A 22178-nucleotide genomic window follows, 5' to 3' on the forward strand; every position below is an offset into this window, starting at 1 on the left:
GCACCATTGAGTAATATCAGAATGCCTGACATGTGCTTTATTGCTTTTATTACATGTACCTTATGTGTTTACTTGTTTTTAATGTGTTGTTGTCCAGTCTTGTCAGAAAAAGGAAAGAATTACCAACGAAAGAATTTCAATAGTAAAGTAAAGTGCATTTAGAAACATTAAATGTGATTTTTTTCCCAGTAAATTTTATTTTTCAAAAATATGCAAAAAATGTTCATGACAAAATCTCAACCTTGGGTATAATTTATTCTTAGTGACATAATCTTAATGAATTTCTAATGTCATCCTCGATATTCTTCTAAAAAGTTTTCTTATAAACAAATAGAATTTGTTTGATTCCTTCCTTTGTCAATGGAGAGTTAATATATGTTTTATGCTGCACAAACAGGAGTTACTTCAGTATATCAGGGATAAGAGATGTGCTCCATATTACCTTGAGAGTGCTGATGGTATGTTATGTTATGTTATTTGCATTTATGTGCTTATTTGTTCATTCTTTGTTCTATTCCAAACTGCCATCATCTTCATGCTTCATCTTCTTTATGAATGCTTAGAGCATTATTGCTTTTTTACTATCTTTTTGGTCAAAATGTACACAACATTTTAACTTATTATTTATCTTTGTAATAATATTAATAAAGAGTGAGTCTGACACCACATATTAAATCATCAAATTGTTGCTAACAATCTTTTATCATGGTGTAGTCAAATTATGTAGTGTTATTCAACATTATTTACTTTTTAGGATGTGCGATGTGTAATTATAGCACTTTTGAGTAGATGAGAAAAGGCACTGTAGAATATATTCTTACAGGGTGCAGGGAAAAAAATTAAAATTGCATGGGGAAAAACCTTGATTGTGTGGGAAATTGTGTTGGATTGGTAGTCTTGTGATGAACCAAATTTCAATTTGAAACAAGTTTGTGTTCTTGCTGAGTCACTAGTAGTTCAAATACACCCAGCGATTGCCAATTGTTTTAGCAAACTGTGTCTGACGGTCTGACTGATTCTGTCTTAGAAACAAAATCATGTTGCGTGGCACGACTAAACTTGATGTATTTGAAACCAAAACACAATGTCAGTTAACAAAAGTAAATTTCTTCCAATATAAATGAGTTCCTTTTTAACAATATTCCTTTTTTTGTTTAAAAATTTCAGTAAAATTATGTAGCTTGAATATTTCTTCATAAACTGTGTTAAGGTCCTCAAATTCTTGAAAGTTATTGCAAAAAAAAAAAAAATGCAAGAGTTTATGCAAATTAGTGCATGCAAATGTAATTTGATGCCTTGTTATTATATTCGCCCAAGTGCTTCAATAGATGAAAAGTGAGAGATTTTGGTAAGCTTAGAATTGTTTACCACGCTTTATGAGAAATAAGTGATCATTGAAAATGGACAAACATAGGGAAGAATAATTCTTTAGACAATGTAATTTCTTGTTTAGCAAATAATTAACATTCTTTTCTCTTATGTTTGATTAGTCCTTAATCGCTGCGTACCTACAGTTGTGGGTAATTTGGTGTCCAACTTGGGGGAGAGCTTACAAAGTGCAGATGGAACAAATATCACTAGTGCAGATGTTGAGGAGGGATCTTTGTAAGTTTTAAGCATTTTGACAGTTCCAAACTGGAAAACAATCCAGTAACTATATTTTAAAATGAAACTGCATACAGTGTAGTGTAACATGATTAAAAAAATACTATTTGAAGTTGTTATTTTTTCTTAATTTAGAGCTGTTCAAGCACTGCTCAATCTCCAGAACCTGGGTAAAAAGGTTAGAAATTATATTAATATAATTGGCCATTTGTTTTATTGTAAACCATATTTATCTTGATTTGCAAAGTCTCTGTGATAATAACAAATCTATCACCTTATATAGATTATTCAAGATGTGCAGGCATCATGGTACTGGATTTTAGCGTAAGGAATGCAACTTTTATACAGATTCATGTTTGTTGTATGATTCCTTTAAATGTATGTTAATTTACTTAATGTCTGCAAGGGTTGTATTATCCTGTAACTAGTATGACTCAGTGTTCTAACTATAGAATATTGTTAGCATATATAGGCTCCCAACTCGTAACTGTGATTTACATGGCTAAGAACAAAGCCCATGATGAAACTTTTCAAACTCTTTTGTAACTGGTGATGATGTGAGGTACATCACTGCATGTCTTACTGATTAAAAACAGTTTCCTCTTTCTTAGATGGTAAATTTAGCATTGTTATTTGCTGTTTTATTACTTTCCAACAGAGCCATGGGAATTGCCATGGTAGCTTCTTTCTTGTTCATCTTTGTAATGAGGTAAGTTTATTGTACTATGTACAGTAGATTACATATTAACTATTTATGATAAGCACAACTGTGCTTACAAAATGTAGCAGTTGTCAGTCATGAAATGTTTGATCTTTTGTTTGTGGAGGAATATGGTATATATGTTCTTGTGTTCCAAGGTGCTGCAGTTACAGATAGGATGCACTGTAGATTGACAATACTTATTAACATTGATTGTGAGTATTTGTTGTTATATTACAGATGGATTGCTGGACTTTTGGTGTGGATCACCATTTACGCTGTACTGACTTCTATTGGTTTCTGTAAGTTCAAAATTATTTTTTTTGGCAAAATTGCAAAAATAGTCTCTAAGCAGTTTTATTTTTGGCAGACATATTTGCTGGTGTTTCCTCTAGATCTAGAAGGCTGCAGAGTCAGAGAATAGTTTAATTAATGGAAAGTACGTAAAGTCAAGGCAAATATATTAAAACTTATGGAGAAACAAAGTTGGTCTATAAAGCCACACATACAGGTATATATATGCAGTCAAGGTCCTTAGAAAGCCAATTTTCTGTAGTAAATGCAGACTAAGGGTTATGATTGGCTATGACTATGATTGGTCCTTAACTGTAGTGGTAGGGGGAGTTGAAAAGAAAGAAAAGTTAACGAGAGGTTTATATTAAAAAGAGAGTGCCAGAAGAAATCATTATAGTGCGGTGATGTAATATGCTATATTTGTAGCTATATACTACTCTTGGACAAAGTACAAGGAACTATCGTCTAACTCTGGTAACGCCACAAGCACAGTCCTGTCGGTAGCCACTGGCCTTGACACCTATGTTAACAATGAAAGAACTTGGTACTGGCTGAGTAAGTATGGCTTCTTGTCTTCATGGTGTCAAAACACCCTTGCTTTTTATTCTCTTTTGTTGGAATTTGATTTGCTGCCTGGTATGCAAGTCATAGCCTTTTGTTTTGAATTTATTTAGTTACTTCTGAAATGACACTTTGCCCTGTCCTTTGCAGAAAGGCCTAGACAACATTTGGTCCTCTACGTCTGGGCAAAATACTACAGAACTTGGCCCTAAGGTCTATAATAGGGCAACAGAACTTTGAGTGTTGCCAGATTTTCTCTGTGCAATGGGATGCCACTTGTAGATTTGCCCTGAAAAAACTTTAGAACAATTAGTTAACACATAACTATGTATTTTTGGTGTGGTGTGGTGTATGATTAACAATTCTTTATGGATTATGTAATCTCTGTTTCTTATCTTGTAGCCATTATTCTTGGTGTAATCTTGGCAATTCTGGTGTTGATTCTGCTTGCTCTGTACAAGAGGATCTCCATTGCAATTGCGATTATCAAAGAGGGTGGCAGGTAATTTCGAGACTACTGGCCTTCAAATGAAAGATAAAAAATGTTAAAGAGATAAGCACTATTTAAACAGAATGGTATACCTTTGTGGTGACTGTGATTATAAGGTCAGTGTCTGTCTTTTCCTCTCTGCCTGTCAGTTTCTATACTTTCATTGTATCCCCTGTCCCCTGTCCCCCTCCCCCCTCCCCCCATACCAAGAGTGCCCTTTTGTCCCCACTATGACTATTACTTGAAGATAGTTTTGCAGTCAAACAGCAAAACCAACAGGTGCGTATTCAGTACAGTTTTTTTTTCTGTAGTAATAATGAAAAGGTGACTATCATGGAGGGTGTAATTAATATTTTCTTTCCTGATGAAGTTTGTTTTTAAACTCTTCTTCTTTTAGGGCTGTATCTGCAATACCATTTTCCTTGTTCTTTCCTGTTATCCCGTGGCTGCTGCAGCTCATTTTGTTTGCATGGTTTGTTAGCGTCCTAGCGTATCCTTTGCCATTTGAAATACATTGTTACTCAGGGAAACATGGTATATTTTTATTTTAAACTTACATGTAAACATATGCCTCCATCTTTCCCTTCCTACCTACTGTCTGACTGACCAACCTATCTTGGTACCTAGCTACCTAGTTACATGCACATGTAGCTAAGTAGCAGCTACCTACTTACAGTGTACCTACCCACCAACCCATCCATCCACCTACTTAGCCACCCACGCACCCACCTTCCTATAATTACTCAGCCAACTGAGGGGTTTCATTGACATTTTAAGCAGGAGGGCAGGTGGTTTTCATAGGCGGGCCAAACGTTTTGAACTGAACTTCTTTCTAAGAAAAACTTTCCTCTAGAGGTTCAAACCTGGAAGGCAAAATCATCCTCACAGTCGGTCAATTTGCCCAGTGCCCGGCCCTTAATGAAACCCCTCCCAATGCACCATAAACCCAGCTAGCTACCTATTGTGCAGTTGTTTCCTTAACATTGTAAGCTTCCTGGTTACTGCTGGTGACCCTGAGTTTCAAGTTGTTTCTAATGACACAGATTTTTTTTTATTTTATTTTTTTTATTATTATTATTACTATTATTATTATTTAAAGTAACACGTCTTAACAAATTACACGTATCACAAATTACAAAAAATTACAATAACAAAGTACTCTGGCATGGCTACTCCGATACTACAATGTACATTACTTATTTACATCAGGTGTTACTTACATTAGGAAAACGAATAACATAAAATAATTAATTAATTCTGACAGCACACATTAGCTACAATTAAATTAAACAGGATAAAAAAGCAAGAAACAGAAATAAAAAGAGAAAGAAAAAAAAACAATAAAAGGAAAGGAAAACTTAAAATTACAAAATAAGCAAAAAAGCAAACAAACAACTCGTAGTGCGGGGAAGGGGGAGGAGGAACGATTTCTAATCTTGATTTAATACAATTAAAAGTAACTTAGTCTATAAAGTTTGTGACGAGCATTGTTACGTTACGAGTACTTTTTCGGTGTTAATTTACAAATTTTCAACTTTGTATTTATAGTTGATTCTAGCAATAAATTCGGGTAGTACAAGTGAACTGTTGTTTAGTTTACTTATATACACATAGAAATTCATAAAAAGGAGGGTGTAATTGAATTTTCTCACTAGCTCCATATATGTTGGGTGTTTAAAGGTGGCGAAAAGCGTTTCTTTTGTATCTGGCTTAAAGTTTGAACCATTCTGAGTGTTAAACCAATTGATGACTTTGCATGTGAAGGTTTTTGTAAATTCGCAGTCGATAAAGGTGTGATTTATGGAGTCTGGCTCACCACAGTAGATGCAGTCACTGTCTGTATTTATCCCATATCTGAAGAGTTCTTTCTTTGTAATGACAATTCTATGGATAAGTTTGAATTGAAATTCTTTCAACTTATTTTCTTTGCATGTTTTTGAAGCCATTTTAAAGACATCTGTCCAATTCTCTGTGTCTATTGAAATATCTCTTTTCCATCTTTCCGGGCCAGTATGAGGTGATTGGTGTTTCTTAACAAGAAGTAGGCGGTAATAGTCTCTTGCCTTATACGTTTCAAAATTGATTTGATTAGTTTCGTTCAGTAAAAAAGATTTCCAGTTTTCTCTATAATTAAAGATCGAGTTTTGCCCTAGGACTCGCGCTCTGTTCTTCAAGCTCACAGGAATTGCACTCAAGATTTGATAGAACTGGAGAAAATTTGTGTTACAATGATATTTAGCATGAAATTCTTGAAAAGTTAGGTATTGACCGTTTTCATTAAAAAGCTGTTGGATCGTGTGGATACCCTTGACAAACCATTCCCTTATAAATAGCGGTTTTCCATCAACTAAGATTTCTTTGTTATTAAAGAGAATGGTTTCGGTTCCTTGATCATAATTGTACAGAGTCTTGATTTCATCAAATGCAATAAGTATGTCTCTGTAGAATGTTGGAATGTGCCTTAAATATTTGACATCGTAGTTACATCGAAGCAGGAAATTGAGACCTCCGTGTTTGTTAAAAAAATAGTCCGGTACTACTTTCCAATTGCAGTTATCTCTAAAGAGAAGTCTTTTGATCCATGCAAGTCTGAGCGATTTTATCGTAAGTTCGATGTCAACCATCCGTAAGCCTCCCGAGGAAAGGTCTTGGTACATACTAGTCCGTTTTATTTTGTCCTTCTTATTTTTCCAAAGGAAACGAAACATTTTATCTTTTACCATTGGCACTATTTCCTTAGGGACGTTAACATTTGAAATTGAGTATATTAAGTTAGATAACCCCAAAGATTTAATTATCAGTACTTTTCCATAAAGTGTTAATCCTCTCGATTTCCAAATGTCTAAATTTGTCTGCAGTTTTTGTACTTTCAAATTAAAGTTCATCTGGTTATTGCCTTTTTCGTCATAGGAAATATAGATTCCTAGTAATTTTGTGGGAGTATTCATCCATTTCATCCCTAGTGGTTTGGTTCTATTATTCAACCATTTCCCTAACCAGAATGCTTTTGTTTTCTCTACGTTGAGCACTAATCCAGAGAAATTCCCAAAAGCACTCATAGTTTTCAGGGCTTGTTCAGCAGAAGCCACATCAGCACAAAATAAGTTGGTATCGTCTGCAAATTGGCTTAGTTTGATCTCTGAGCCAAAAATTCTGATTCCTTTTATGGTTGAGTTTTGTCTTATTTTGTTTGATAGTATTTCTGCTGTCAGGATAAACAGATATGGCGAGAGTGGGCATCCTTGTCTAACTCCTCTAGAGGGTTTAAACCAGTCCGTTGCAAAACCGTTGTTCAAAGCTGCGCTTTCTATGTCCATGTAGAAGATCTCGATCCATTTTCTTAAGCTATCACCGAAATTGAATTTTTTGAGAGCACTTTGAATACAAGACCATTCCAGTGAGTCAAAAGCTTTTTTAAAATCAACTGATATTAATATACCTGGAGTGTTGTTCACCTGAGTTTGCTCCATAATATCACTTATTAATCTTACATTTTCTCCAATATATTTTCCTTTTATGAAGCCCGTTTGGTCCGGATGTACGAGTTTTGAGAGCATTGGCTCAATTCGCCTTGCGATGGCTTTTGATGCAATTTTATAATCCACATTAAGTAAAGTGATTGGTCGCCAATTCTGTAAAAGCAATAATTCAGCGTCGTCTTTCGGTAAAAGCGTAATTATGCCTCTACGCTGAGAGACCGATAACCTCCCATGCTCGTATGCTCCATTCAGGCTTGCTAATAGATCTGCTCCTACAAGATCAAAGAAATGCTTATAAAATTCTACGGTAAAACCATCCTCGCCTGGTGATTTTCCGTTTTCAAAAGTCTCCAATGATTTTTTACATTCTCCATAAGTCAAAGGACCGTCTAAAGCATCTCTTTCTGCATCATCTAGTTTAGGAATTTCCATGCTTTCGGTAAACATTTCAAAGCTATCCTGTGCATCTGTTGTTTGAGAATTATACAAATTACTATAATATATTCGGATCATTGATAGAATTTGTGTTTCATCAGTAGTTGTTTCATCATTTTCCAATTTAATTTCGTTGATAGTTTTTCTATTATAGTTCCTTTTTTCTAAATTAAAAAAGTATTTTGTGGCTTTTTCGCCCTCTTCTACCCAGCGGCATTTAGATCTGAAGATTGCAGATTTACCTTTATTATTATATTGATGTTGGAGTTCTTTTTTGAGGTCATCATATTGTTTAAGGATTCCGTCAATGTTATCAAGGTTCTGGCTATTGCAGATTATTTTATCCAGCTCATCAAGTTGTTGTTTGATCTCCACTTCATGCTTACGAATCGCCTGTGCTTTTCCTTTAGAGAACGAAATGGTTGTGCTTCTTATTTCCATTTTAATCAGTTCCCAAAACAGCTGTTGGTCATTTACATAATTATATTTTTCGCGAAGCTGAGGATATAATTCTAGAATTTTGGTTGTGTATTCCTTGTCCTCTAATAGAGAATTATTGAATTTCCAAAAACCCGGTCCTCGAGGATTCTCGTTCGGCCACGACAATGATAATAATATCGTGTTGTGATCTGGTGCTATTGAGGTTTGGATGTCCACTTTTTTAACAAATTTTGTCAAGTGCTTGGATATTAAAAAGAAGTCTATCCTTGATTTCACGCCTAACGTTTTAGACCTGTAAGAGAACTTGTTAACATTCGGATAATGAGTTCTTTGTATGTCGACAAGGTCAAGGGTATCCATGGTGATATTTACCAAATTCCTATATGCTGTTGGCCTCCAAGGAGAACCACCCTTTTTGTCTTTTTTAGATAGCGTACAATTCCAATCACCTCCTACTATAAGAGTTGTAATTTCCGATTTGTCAATTAAGAGACAATTTAGTTCTTGAATGAAACTTACTTGTTGTGTGTGGTCGTTGGGCGCGTATATATTACAAAATGACAATTTTAGACCGTTGTAAGTGAGGTTGATTAAGATTATTCTACCGTCCGCGTCACTGGATGTGAAGGTCACTTTTTCTTTTACCGTTCGATTAATCAAGATACAAACACCTTTGCTATGAGAAGTCCCGTGAGAAAAGTAAATTTCACCTCCCCATTCATTTCTCCAAACGGCTTCGTCGCTTACTTTGGAAAACGTTTCTTGCAGAAAATAAAAATTGGCCTCCTGATCTTTCAAATACGTAAAAATGCTCCTTCTCTTAACCGTATCTCTGAGACCTCTCACATTCAATGAAATTACCGAACATTTGTGTAGGTGTAATTTATGCATTTAAGGATAGATTTTTGGAATAAAAAATTCGGTTCGCATTCCCCCTCGTATTAACGATTGTAAGCACCAAAACAAAACAAAACAAAACAAAAAAATTACCAATAATGAATTTAAAAAACAGACCTATTTTAGGAGTTCCTTCGCTTAGCAATCCAGTCCGTAGTCCCTTCTTTTATTTAGCAGTCCTTTGATATTAACACAGTTTAGAGATCGTCTAAGTCCTCTACGCAATAAATCCTTACCGGTGCTCCGCTCGGCGATGTCTTTACGAATATTTTTCCATCCATTGTCCAAGTGCTGGTAATCATGTTATCTTTCTTCATCTTGTTTGCTTTCCAGAAAAGCTCTCTTCGATAATTCGTAAGATTCTCGTTGATGAATATACGCTGGTCTTCTCGAGACGCGAAAGCATAGCTTGGAAATACGTCAGAGGTTTTCACGTTTTTAAGCTTGGTTCTCGCTTTGTAGAGAAGAGATTTTACTTTGTGGCTCACGAATTTGACAATTACGGCTTTAGTGGTTTTTCTTTTCAGTTTGTGTGATATTTCTATATCTTCCGGTTTGATATCGACGTTTATGGCTTCTCCAATACGGATAACAACTTCATCGGTTGATGTGTATGCGCCTTCAGGTACGCCCAAAATTTCCAACGAATTCTTACGAGAATATTGCTCCAGGTCGTCATATTTTTCTTCTAAGTTATTCATTTCTTCAATATGATCTTTTAGTTTCATTCTTGTGTGGTTAAGCTCGTTCCTCAACGTGTCATTTGCTTTCTCGGCTTTGGTAAGTTTCATTTTAAGCTTCTCCGTTTCCCTTTGGTTGGCATTTAGGGCGGATTTCAGCTCTAGAATTTCTTGCTTCAGTTCTTGGTTTTCCCTGAGTATCGTTGCAACTGTAGTTTGTATTTCAACTAGCATCTCCTTGATGTCAATTAGGTTTGGTTCGGGCTGAGTGGCTGCAGCAGTTGGTACTTCGCCGACACTATCCGCCATATTGCATCGTTTCGAAACATTATCTTCTTCTTCCAATGAACCTCTTTCTCCTCTTTTATGTTTCCCACTAGTCTTCTTCATTGAAATTGGCACTACATAGCATCACTCCAAGATGTGATTAAGGTCGAAAATACCAAGGAAATATTATAAAAGAAGGAAACTTAAGCTCCGCTCAGAAACCACGTCCAACCATGACGGGCTCACGCATATGCCTCCATCTTTCCCTTCCTACCTACTGTCTGACTGACCAACCTATCTTGGTACCTAGCTACCTAGTTACATGCACATGTAGCTAAGTAGCAGCTACCTACTTACAGTGTACCTACCCACCAACCCATCCATCCACCTACTTAGCCACCCACGCACCCACCTTCCTATAATTACTCAGCCAACTGAGGGGTTTCATTGACATTTTAAGCAGGAGGGCAGGTGGTTTTCATAGGCGGGCCAAACGTTTTGAACTGAACTTCTTTCTAAGAAAAACTTTCCTCTAGAGGTTCAAACCTGGAAGGCAAAATCATCCTCACAGTCGGTCAATTTGCCCAGTGCCCGGCCCTTAATGAAACCCCTCCCAATGCACCATAAACCCAGCTAGCTACCTATTGTGCAGTTGTTTCCTTAACATTGTAAGCTTCCTGGTTACTGCTGGTGACCCTGAGTTTCAAGTTGTTTCTAATGACACAGATAATGGTCAACTGTGTACTCAAGTAAGTGTTGTCAATATTGATACTCTGGGATGAGTGGTTTGAATGCTGATTGACACCAGTCTAGGGCTACTAGTTAATCAAGATCTTTGCTTCTCTTAGACTTGCCTTTGGAATTAGGAGAACATGCAACTTAATCCTGTCTCAAATCCTCTTTCTTGATTTTGCCCCATCCAAAGGGTATATTCAAAGGGACTGCCTAAGCTTGAACATTCGCTAATAAAATTATTGTCTTTTGATAACGTTAACTGTGGTGACTCCTTCAATGTTAGCTGTGGAAACAGCTAAATTTCTTGCTAATCGAAGGTATCAAAGGCCCTATAATAATCTTTGATCACCTCTAGTGCAAAAGTGGTAATGGTTTGTAAAGTTGATATAAGTGGAAGTCAAAACTGAAGGATAAAAAATCATACTGTAAAGTAACAAATTAAAGCTTCGGTCAAAATTCAAGCCTTGATCATACTTTGACTAACCAAGCCCTGATGTTTTGTTGGTGGCTGTTGTTTTTGTTCTGTGATGTTCTTATTCTTTGTTAACTTGTTTGGATCTCGACTAATTACTCTTCTATTGTGATCATTTATTTTAGGCAATAAAAGATGCAATTGACAAAGTGGGAAACAGCAACAAAACATGTAATTTTGTGGACTTTGCAAATGAAGAGTGAGTAACAAATTTAATTACAAAAGCACTCCTTGGATAAAGTCAAACTAGGTAAAAATTTTGATTGTAAATCTTAATTTTGTAAATTTGTGTTGAGCTTTTCTGTATATAGTTTGGCCTTCTGTTTTGAGTTCGAATAATCTCAAAATACTCAAAACAAAAGCAGTAAAAAACATTTGTATACAAAAAAATTTATACTTTGGTTAACTTTAAATCCTGGGTTTGCATTAACCCGGCTCTGATTACAGCAAGTTAACCTGACATGAGTCAGCGATCCAGCTGAAAACAAGCATTTGGTCAGCGGTGACCTCAATGAGTTCGAAACTTAAGCCTGCGATATGGTCACGTGATACTGGTCAGTGGATACCTTGTTTCGACAGGTGTCAACTGACCATAACATGGATGTCCAACATCAAAGAGGGATGCTATAAACCAAGGCTGCATGTCTCTATCAACCCATTAGCTGGAGTATGGCCGCCATCTTGCGCGACTCTGCCGTAGTCGTCGTCGTGCGTTTGCACCCACGAGCAATACAGCTAGCCATGATAACCATGAGAAAATCAATGCATGGGTTTTCTTTTGTTTCCTATACGAGTATGGGGCTCTCCTTGGTGGCCCTTCGGGCTGCTGGGTTTGCGCTATGATTAAAGACCAAAGTGGACTCAACTTAGTCCTATTACTATTATAAGAACATTAATGAAGTATACTTGGTAGAGAGAGATGATGAATGAATGAAAGAAAAACTTTATTTACGTGTCAAGGAAGTCTAGCCGAGGGTAAAAAAAACCCTCTACTAATAGAGGACACTTAAAATAAATGAAATAAGTTATTGAAATTTAAACATCTAAAATTTGACTGTTTACAAAAACTAAAATTTAACTACCTTATTTACAATAATTCCAAAATGAATAAATAAAAAAAAATAAGTTATTTGCAAGTAAAGTTCACGAAACAAGCTTGGTGGTCATGTACTACATAAGACACAGTTCTCGCATTCGTGTTCTATCTTGGACGAAAAGTTAGTTAGACAGATCTGTCTTTTAAAGGTTACAGAAACGGTAAGTTTTTTAAGTTAGTTGAGAGTCTATTCCACAGCATAGGTCCAATATACCTTAGGGAATGGTAGATGAATACATGATGAGCTTGTTTAGGACTAAAAGATCTGATCAGTCAGTAAGATGCAAGCTGTAATACTAGACGAGAGAGATCTTACAATGAAACTCGTCATTCCAGGTTTAAAGCCCTGTCCAAACGGAAAATGTCTGCCGATCAAACATGATCAAACATTGTTTGGTGACCAAACATGTTGATGTTGTACTTAGTGGCAAAATGGTTGATCAGTGTTTGATCAAATGTTTGTTGTTGTTCAAAGTTTATGAAACACGGTCATACAAAGTGTCCAAACGAAAAAATCTTTGGTCACCAAGCAATTTTTGATCTTGTTTGACCGCCAGACATTTCGTATTTGGACAGGGCGTGAGCCAACTAACTTGATTCAAAAGTAGCCTGAAATGTGGGTCATCTCCGCCCCCCTCCGCCTAATCTCCTGCCCGGGTATTAGGCTGAGGGCGAGGCAGGGGAGATGACTGACATTTCAAGCTAATACAAAAGATGAATGCATCACAAATACTATATCACACCGACTAACTTGTCACTCAAAACTCTTTTGTAAGTTTTTGTCTGTTTTTTCTTTGTTTTGCCGTGTTATCCCAACTTTTGTTCAAGTTGTCACACTAGTACTCTGATTAGTGAATTTTTAAGTTTAAAATTGCACTCGCCCTATATATAGTGCCAACTCATTGAGCTGATGCTTTTGTCTGTCCGGCTTCACAGTCACCTGTTCCGCATGCAAGTCTACCATTTGTTCGGGTGGTTCTGGCTGATGAATTTTATCATAGCTCTAGGACAGTGTGTGCAGGCCGGTGCATTTGCTTCTTATTACTGGGCTTGGGACAAGAAGCATGTAAGTGTAACACTGAAACATATCCAATCACTTCTTTCTTTTATTATAGTTCATTGTAATTTAGTTTTGACAACTTTTAATAATTAACAAATAAAGAAGCCTGAGCCGTGTATTACACTGTGATAGAACATGACGGGCATTTGAGAACACAAGTAGAAATGCAGAAAACATGAGCCGCAGGCGAGTGTTGTGTACATTTCTCAAGTGTTCTCAAATTTCGGAGTGTTTTATCACAGTGTAATACACGTCTTAGGCTTCTTCATTTGCTTTATGATATAGACGAAAAACAATAAAACACGCGTTTTCTATGTTTTATACTCTGATAAAACAGGGGTTTTTGACCAATCAGAGGGCGTAAAGGGCCCTATCTATATTATAATTCATAATAATAATAATGAATTTAGTCATATAGCGCTGCTTCTTCAAAATCCAGCAGCGCTTGAGGTTTACAAAATATATAAATCAACTAGATACACATGGAAACTCCTTTTTGTTGCCTTTCCAAACTCTGAGCCAATCTCGAAGGACTGTTACCACACAAATGTCTGCAAGTATTGTTTTGGTGCTTTTATACTAAATCTCTCTGCTTGTCCAATTCATTTTCACTCAAGTGGTGGGTCACCAAGTTTGGTTTTAGTTACAATAAAAGCTTAATCTGGGTCAGGTAGTTCTATTTCTAGGGTATCTGCCCATTCGATCATATAGAGTTCTGGCATTCTTTGATACCATCATAATAAGCTATAATAACATTAACTATTAAAGAGAGGTAGTATCTATTGATGCATTGAAGTACATTGTTTTATTTGCTTTATTTATTCATTCATTCATTCATGCATGCATGCATGCATTCAGTCAGTCAGTCAGTCAGTCAGTCATTCATTTATTTATTTATATCTTTATTATTATTATTATTTATTTTTTTTTTTTGCCATTTATAAATGTATTTACAAAATATCAACGTATAAGGCAAGGAAGCCCAGGGAAGCCAATAAAGCTTATGTTAATGATTACCTTGAAGATAATTAGTACTTACAAAAGAATGAAAATGCTGTTATCGGCATGATGATAATAATATGATGATAATGATCATAATTTAGAATAAAAAGTAGTGAAGCAAAGGAAGACAAAAGTAGAGGTGCTGGAAATAACTGAAAACTAAGTGTGGCCAGCCACCTTGAGGAACAGTATGAAAAAAAATGTATTTCATTAAGTAAACCACAGAACTAACCTCATCATACTTATTTGTCAGGACCTGCCAAGATTTGCAGTGACGGCGTCATTTTTCCGTACATTAAGGTAGCGTTGAAAGTTGTTTTTGTGTTACTACAATAATTGGCTTCTCTAGATTGGCTCATTACACTTTTATGAGATAACTACTCTACATGTGGCAGACTTTTAAAGTAAGTAGAATGGGAAGGAAATACTGACTTTCCTCGTGTGTCATACTCCAGGTATCATACTGGCTCACTCGCCTTCGGATCACTGATCATTGCCATAGTACAGTTGATAAGGGCAGCTCTGGAATATCTCGATCACACCCTTAAAGGTACCGTTTGCTTTACAAGTTTCTATCAGCTTGGAAATTGTTTTGCTGGCTGTTTGACGTTTGTTTGGGTCTTAATGATGAGTTTGTTGTTGTTGTTGTTGTTGTTTTTCTAGGGCCCGGGGAGCAGAGTGAGATAAAAAAGTACCTTGTAAAGTACGTTGATAACTACCTGTATTCTGTCTCAGTTTCATTCGAGCATGATGTTTCACGCAAACAAGTGTGATGCAACCTTATACCACGAATTTCATTACATCTCAGTTCGTTAAGTTATATTACAATACTAGCCGTTTGAAAGCTGTCAAAAATAGGAAATGTCTTAGTCCAAATTATTTTTCAGGTGTCTCAAGTGCTGCTTCTGGTGCTTGGAGAAGTTTCTGAAGTTCCTCAACAAGAATGCTTACATCATGGTGAGTAAAATGTGATGTGATATTGTGGGATGTCAAAGCGTTTTCCCGTCTCCTATGATTAAAGAACCCGCGATTTTCGTTAGAGGTTGCTTAGCAACACACGTGGCATTTCTTGATAACGCCATGCTGTCAGAACATCCTCCGCAAGGCTTGTGTAATTTTGTAACCATTGCTCGATTGTTTTGAATGTTTCACAAAAACACGGCATGCCATGACTCTGGCGCAAACCTTATTCGTGGTTGACAAATACCCATAAGGTTCAAATTTCTATGTTAATTTTCATCTGCTTACCGAGGAATTCTCATTTGAAAGGCTCTTCTGGCTTCCAACAGGACTTCTTGTCTCTATTAATCAAATAGAATTCTCCCTTTATTATAGTATTTAGTTAACTTGTAATGACGAAAATATCAATTCAGAGAATACCACACCATTTCTTTTTTGCTCGTACGGACATACGTGAGACAGCAGTTTTATTCAGTTAGGAAGTAACTGGTCAACTCATTTGATTCAGATTGCAGTGCACGGCAAGAACTTCTGTACCTCAGCCAAGAATGCTTTCTTCCTACTCATGAGGAATATTGTGAGGTGAGTTTAGATGGGAGGTGAGATTGTTCTCAAAGGAGCTACGTCACGGTTTGCGCGTATTGAAAAGTTTAACCTCAATTTTTCAAATTCGTCGTTTGTAATCCGTGTTAATCTCCTCCATCCTTAGCCATCCTTGTTCCTTTATGGTTTGTCATTATCTCTTTGGTGTTTTTCTATCTTATTAAACTGTTATTTTCAGGTTTCCTACCACTAGCTAAGAGGACGGAATTATCAGGCAACTTTCAAATAAATTTCGAGTTCGTTACCTTGTTTGCGGAATGGATATTGGATTTTTAGAAAAGAGGAAAAATTTCAGATCGTATATTCACTGTCGAGTCCACGGTTAACAATTTCAAAATACACCACATGGAAATGTGGACTTTTATTTAATTCTCCCAAATATTGGCACTATAAAAATGCCAGTAGACGACGATGAGGAGGAATTGAATGTTTACATCATTCCCAAGCATTTATTGTGTTTGCTTATTGGCTTTAATTTTCTTCCTTTTAAGGGTCGTTGTCTTGGATAAAGTGACAGACTTTGTTTTGTTTCTCGCCCAGTTGACCATCGTGGCTGGTTTGGGTGAGTTTTGTGATCGCTGCTGTGATTTCAGTGTAATTGCCGACTTTGGTAAAGCAAGTGAAGAGTCTTAAATTGAACTGCGGGAGAAAGATATACTAGATGAAAGATCTTCGCAGTTACGAACGCAACTTTGGCAGTTGCCGAAATAAAGTCTGAAAAAAATATAATAAGGCTTGAACCGGGTTCGAACAGATGACCTCTGCCATACCAATGCAGTGCTCTACCAATTAAAATATCTAGCCAACCAGGAGCTGGTCAATTTGTGAGTTTGTAATATAGCCAATAACGACTACCGTTTTTTTGCAAGTTTCAAACTTAATCCTAGGGTCTTCTAGAATATTGTGAAACTAGCTGTTACGACCCCTGTTGTACACTTGACTCCCATCCCTTCACTCGTTCACCGATTAAATATCCGTGTTAGTTAATGTTGTGATTTATGGGACCTGCGAACACCATTTTAAAGTGGTATGCTAAAAAATCTGGCCAAGACAATCACGCATTAGGGTCACTGTTCCGCCTACCGGCTCTTCCCCCACTGCGTTCCCTGGGTAACTGCGTTAGTATTTATTCGGCTAGCGACTTCGTTGTATCATTATTTATCGGTTATCTGATCGTCTTTTTCCAGGTATTGGAAGCTTTTATTGGTTCGAGTGGAGACAAGATGGACAAGCACTCAATTACATCTTTGCTCCTGTCATAGTAAGTATTCCCCTAAACTGCTGTTCATCTTGTCTTGTAAGTAACAGGAATGCAGTGATCTTGGCGTATAACTCCCTCGTTACTGCTCTCCTTACAGATTCTGCTATTATATTATTCCTATTATGGCAGCTCTTTTAAAATGTTTCCAATGTATCCATTAAAAATGTGTCTATTTTTTTTTTTTTTTTTGCTAGATTATCGTTGTTGGTGCGTATGTTGTGACTTCAGCCTTCTTCAGCGTCTACAACATGGCCATCGATACGATCTTCCTTTCATTCTGTAAGTATATCATTGGTTTGGAGAGGAGGGGATGAATAGGATAGGTTCATGTAGTGAATAGGGGCCAATAAGGGTACAGGAGGTCGGAGAGAAAAAAGGGTGTGTGACGGACATCGGGAGAAGTTGGAAACACTCTTACAACATTGCTTAATAATTAAGATTTGCCTCAAAGAGGCGGGATCGCTAAGGAATGAGTTGTAACCGATAGTAAAATGAGGCGGAAAGTTGCGTCTGTGTCTGCCTGTATGGCTGTCTGTCTGTCTGTGTGGCTGTCTTTCTGGCTGTCTGTAGGTCTATATGTCTATCTGTATGGCGACTATGGCTGTCTGACTGGCTGGCTGGCAGGCTGCGTCATATCACTGATACACTGTAGACTTGAGCAGCTCACAGCTTCCTTATGAACCGTGAATGTCAGAGAAAGATCAAATAGACGCGTTCTCTCTCTTTCTCTTTTCAATCTACATCGTCCTTATCTAGTGGATACAATGTACCCATCAGCCATGGCACACTGTTTTTGAACTGTCACTGCTGGCAAAATAGTTATTCTACTGAGCAATACTTGGCTTTTATTATCTGCTAATACTACCGGGGTTATTTCTTGTATGTTTTGTTCCACACAGTGGAGGATTCTGAGCGAAATGACGGCTCACCGGAGAAGCCATACTACATGAACAAGTCCTTGAAGAAGATCCTCGGCAAGAAGAACAAGAGAGCTTCAGACAGCGAGTAAAAGGTCATCCAGACTATGGAATACTTAACACGCCAAGCAGCCAAATATTTTTGGAAATATTTATGTAGCCGCGTGACGGTTAATTAACTAGCCAGGCTTGAGTACATACATTATGTAAAGGACTTATTTTTAAAGGAGCTAGATCACGGTTGGCGCATCTTGAGAATTTTGGCCTAAATTTTTCAAGTTCGTCGTTTGTGATCCGTGTTAACCTTCTCCATCCTTTACTATCTTTGTTCCTTTGTTATGGTTTCATATTATCTCTTTGGTGTTTTTCCCTCTTAGTAATTTACCATTTTCAGGTTTCCTTCAATTTTGTACGCGGTCAAAATAACTCAAAATACCGTGACTGAGCTCCTTTAACTTCGTGTAGTCAACGCCGTGTTGTTATTTAACTAAAGGAAGTATAAAGCCTTTATACATTAACGGCAAATTTAAGGTCGAAGAGCGTTTGATTGCAACGGTTTTATTGAGGGATTGAATTATTTGATTGTGTTATATATTTGGTTAAGCAATTGAACTACTTAGTTTTCGATCCAATCAGCGTGACAATGACAAATTATTTTTGATAGTCAGGAGATACCCCATCTACCGGTCTACGAAACAACTCAGTACAGGAAATGCATGCATCTGTACGTCTGTGCGGTGATAGTTGATGAGGCCGCAGGCCGAATCAACTATCACCTCATAGAAATCGAGAGCGAATAATCTAATTGTTTTAGTAGAATTTTAACTGAAATTTACTTCAAATAACAGTTTCCAATTATTTCTCGACTTATTATTAAACTTCGCGCCTTAGAAAGATCGCACGGATTGAATTTTCATTTCAAATTGAAGTTATGTGCATGCGCATCATTTTTTCAATAATTTCAAGCTTTCAAAGTCGAGAAACCGTTAATGTCCTTCTTTTAGTCTTCTCAGGGATTCAATTATCAATTTGCATCCAAAGGTTCCTTCAAAACTTTGCAAAGAGAAAAAACGTCGCCGTTTCGTAGACGTCCTCCAACCACTGCACACTAATGGCTGATAGTGTACGATCGCTCAGCCAATCAGATTGCAGCACTTGCATTAGTATACTAGTAGAATTCTGCTAATGGCTGATGGTGTACGATCACTCAAGCAATCAGATTGCAGTATTTGCTTTAGTTTTCAAGTAGAATTCTACTAATATTTGATACAGGAGTGTAGCGTTAGGAAACAGTCGGGTTTCGGAGCGACAGTTTTCAAGTGGGCGCAATACTCCGTCGGAAAAACGATGGCGACTAGTACATTTACCCATAACTCTTAGCGCACGAAACTTAAACGACGCTCGTGAAAATGTACAGAAAAGTTCTAACATCTTTAAACCTAGCTTATGCCTTGTCGTTACCACAGGGACAAATATTGCAAAACGTGTGGCTTTTTTTCCTTGTACTCTATGGGCTGTGTAAGGTTCGCATGGTACTGTGGTAAAATGTATAGCCGCTGTCTTTTTTCCTACGGAGAAATCGACGTATTTTTAAGGATTCCATAACTAGACCCCGAAAGGGAAACTGTGACATTGGTCAGTGGTTTGGATTTTTAGATTTGTTAGTTTTCGCAGGCGAAATCTTTGTACATAGAACGTTCTCTATTTTCTAGGATGTCTTGTTTGTAGTGTAGTGTAGTTTTTCGCAAGTTCGAGACGGGAGAGTACGCAGACTACAGTAACTATTAGATAAACACACCTTACTCCACTATTACCCTACCTCTTTTTCTAGTATTTCGGCTTCTAGTTTTTACCATCCCAAAACTGCACCGATCGCATAAGGCGCCTGCAAATGACCAAAACAATATACGACGCCACAGTGCGATACGTGCTCATATTTTGCGCGTTCTCTTGATCTAACATGGTAAAACGGCATGGTAGTGGAATAATCAAGATGGTTGTTCTAAGTGTCTCCTAGCAGGTACACTCATTGCGAATGAAAACAGAGTTGTTTGGTGTCAGTCAGTTGATACATTCATTAACACATTCTTTGGTTTTAATCACGTTTAGCTTACATAGGACTCTAAGAATCCAGAGAAGCTGACCAGCAAGGATTACAGAGGGTTTTAATTTATTGTTATTGTTATATGTTTATAGTCCATTACATTGTGATGGAGCGTGCTAACATGTGTAACGGTTAAGTTATCAGAAATTTTCACGTAAATTATGGTGAAACGTCCCACCAAACAGGGCTCTTTTGTGCACTTAAATTATATTATTTACTAGCACCCTGTATAATTTATAGAAATCGTTTACATGTAATTGTTTTCGTTATTGGTCCCACATCAGGACGCTTGCTCTCTTTTAGAGAATTACTTGGAAAACAAGTCCCGTTTTTTGGTGAAGTTTCTTACGGACCCACAATTGGTATTGAACAATAAGGAAATAGTGTCAGAGCTCGTGTACACATATTTGCTTTCGACCAAATACGGTTCTTTTATTCCCAGTTGCACAGGGCACTGTTTGAGAGTGAAGCATCAGTGTGACATAGAATAGTCCAGTCTCGCATACTGGCTAGCTTTGTCTTCTAGATCATGTTAATAAATAACTCACGAGGTAGCTTGTGTTCTTCTGTTATTTGCGCTGTGGTAATCCGCCTGAGTTTTTAGAAGACTTGGAGTGTTGGTTAGTGCATTCTTGAGTAATGTAACGAGACATCTTTGAAATTAGAAACAGTCGAACCTCTCCACAACGGCAACCTTGGCGAAAGGAAAGTGCCCATTTTAGAGTCCGCCGGGACAAAAATAAAGGAGCCGTTGTAGAAAGGTGGCCGTTAGTGGAGGATCGACTGCAGCACACGTGGACGCTAGGAATTGAAACTGTGATGAGATTAGGTTTGTCAAGTTGAAGCGAAGCAGGTCTCGTAACTGTCGTCATAGTGTAGCATATGTTATTCTTTGAAGGGTAGGGCGTTATTTCTACTGTTTGTTGTATTGTTCTCAGCTAACTCGAGACCATGGATTTGATGGTTTTTTAAAAAATTAAGATTTGCATGGTGCCAACTTTGTCCCGACTGTCCCCAGTCGACAGAACTAGTTCCCTTAAGGCACTTTGTGTAATTCCTTTTTTGGGGGGAGGGGAGGGAGGAAGAAAGGAGGATCGTGATTCCCCGGTGCTGCGATGTTGTTATTCGATCTTGGCGGGGTGGTGACTTACTTTATTGGAAACTGAAATTCGATCCTTTTATAGTAAAGGAAACATTGAATGGTTGCCTAAAATGGTATCGACCAAGATCTCCTGCATCGACGATGCAAGACACTTTCCTTGTAAAAGCGAACGTTTGTATCTGTTAAAGTTTCGTAGTAGGTTGGCTCTCTGGCCGCTTGTTGGTTCTATCCCTCCATATATTTGAATGATATATTTTATAGTATGTTTCAATAAAATATACCTTACAAATTTTATACTTTTTTGTACAACATTCAAAATCTGCCGGCGACTGTATGAAATGTTATGTACGTTTGATCTGTGATCAGTTATGTACGCATTTGTTTTAGGTTTCTGCTTAACCCTCTGACGTCCAAGTAGCCATATACGGCCACTTAGTTAAAAAAATATAAAAAAACACAACACAACGCAACGGATTAAATAAGAATGTTCCATTATCATTGAGCGCGCAGTTTTCTAATATTTTTCGCCAACACAACTCTTCTTGTACCCGTTTCCACGGTCTTTCGAGGGCTGGTTTTCTTTGAAGCCCGGTCCTCACTTGCGACGCAAGCATAAGAAGCTTATGCGCTGGTGAGGACGGCTATGACATACGCATAAGCATGAAAATATCAAAATCTTGCGTTCTTATTTATGCTTATGTTTATGTCTATGCTTGCGTCGCAAGTGTGGACCGGGCTTAAGCTTATGCGTATGTCACAGCCGTCCGTATTGGAGCATAGACTTCTTATGCTTGTGCTTATGCTTCGCTTTTACTATGCTTAGGGACGGACCATTGGAAAAGTGATGGGAGTGGGACTTCCTTAGCTTGCAGGACTTCCTTAGTTTCCACTGCCTCTGGAGGAATTTTTTTTCGGGTGCAATTTTTTTTGGAAAGAGAGGGTGATATTCTACTGCCGAAATCTTGACACTCGCCCCAATCTGAATGCCTGGAATATGCTTCAAACAAATATTAGTTA

The 22178-nt window shown here is 37.4% G+C and overlaps 2 protein-coding genes across 3 annotated transcripts in view; one reads left to right on the top strand and one right to left on the bottom strand.

Moving 5' to 3' along the window:
• Nucleotides 1-20613, top strand: part of LOC110067237 (choline transporter-like protein 4) — a 32805-nt gene extending 12192 nt beyond the window's left edge. For both annotated transcript variants that reach the window (XM_089274503.1, XM_089274504.1), the window contains exons 8-28: nucleotides 398-458; nucleotides 1491-1605; nucleotides 1741-1783; nucleotides 1889-1929; nucleotides 2264-2314; nucleotides 2546-2607; nucleotides 3026-3154; nucleotides 3563-3662; nucleotides 4048-4140; nucleotides 10523-10598; nucleotides 11182-11255; nucleotides 13089-13218; nucleotides 14468-14514; nucleotides 14670-14764; nucleotides 14878-14917; nucleotides 15102-15171; nucleotides 15683-15756; nucleotides 16269-16339; nucleotides 16965-17038; nucleotides 17233-17317; nucleotides 17938-20613. In XM_089274503.1, the coding sequence (XP_089130629.1) occupies nucleotides 398-458; nucleotides 1491-1605; nucleotides 1741-1783; nucleotides 1889-1929; nucleotides 2264-2314; nucleotides 2546-2607; nucleotides 3026-3154; nucleotides 3563-3662; nucleotides 4048-4140; nucleotides 10523-10598; nucleotides 11182-11255; nucleotides 13089-13218; nucleotides 14468-14514; nucleotides 14670-14764; nucleotides 14878-14917; nucleotides 15102-15171; nucleotides 15683-15756; nucleotides 16269-16339; nucleotides 16965-17038; nucleotides 17233-17317; nucleotides 17938-18047 (1641 nt within the window). In that variant the 3' untranslated portion in view covers nucleotides 18048-20613. The remainder of the gene's footprint in view (nucleotides 1-397; nucleotides 459-1490; nucleotides 1606-1740; nucleotides 1784-1888; nucleotides 1930-2263; nucleotides 2315-2545; nucleotides 2608-3025; nucleotides 3155-3562; nucleotides 3663-4047; nucleotides 4141-10522; nucleotides 10599-11181; nucleotides 11256-13088; nucleotides 13219-14467; nucleotides 14515-14669; nucleotides 14765-14877; nucleotides 14918-15101; nucleotides 15172-15682; nucleotides 15757-16268; nucleotides 16340-16964; nucleotides 17039-17232; nucleotides 17318-17937) is intronic.
• LOC149102083 (uncharacterized) lies at nucleotides 9048-10092 on the bottom strand. Its single transcript, XM_089274505.1, has one exon. It carries the CDS (start codon nucleotides 9970-9972, stop codon nucleotides 9100-9102), a length of 873 nt encoding a protein of 290 aa, XP_089130631.1. The 5' UTR covers nucleotides 9973-10092; the 3' UTR covers nucleotides 9048-9099.
• Nucleotides 20614-22178: the final 1565 nt, after the last annotated feature.

The sequence above is a fragment of the Orbicella faveolata genome, unplaced genomic scaffold (assembly GCF_042242905.1).
Source record: "Orbicella faveolata isolate gen_17 unplaced genomic scaffold, um_ofav_v1 contig_36, whole genome shotgun sequence".
In the NCBI taxonomy this organism is placed as follows: Eukaryota; Metazoa; Cnidaria; class Anthozoa; order Scleractinia; family Merulinidae; genus Orbicella; species Orbicella faveolata.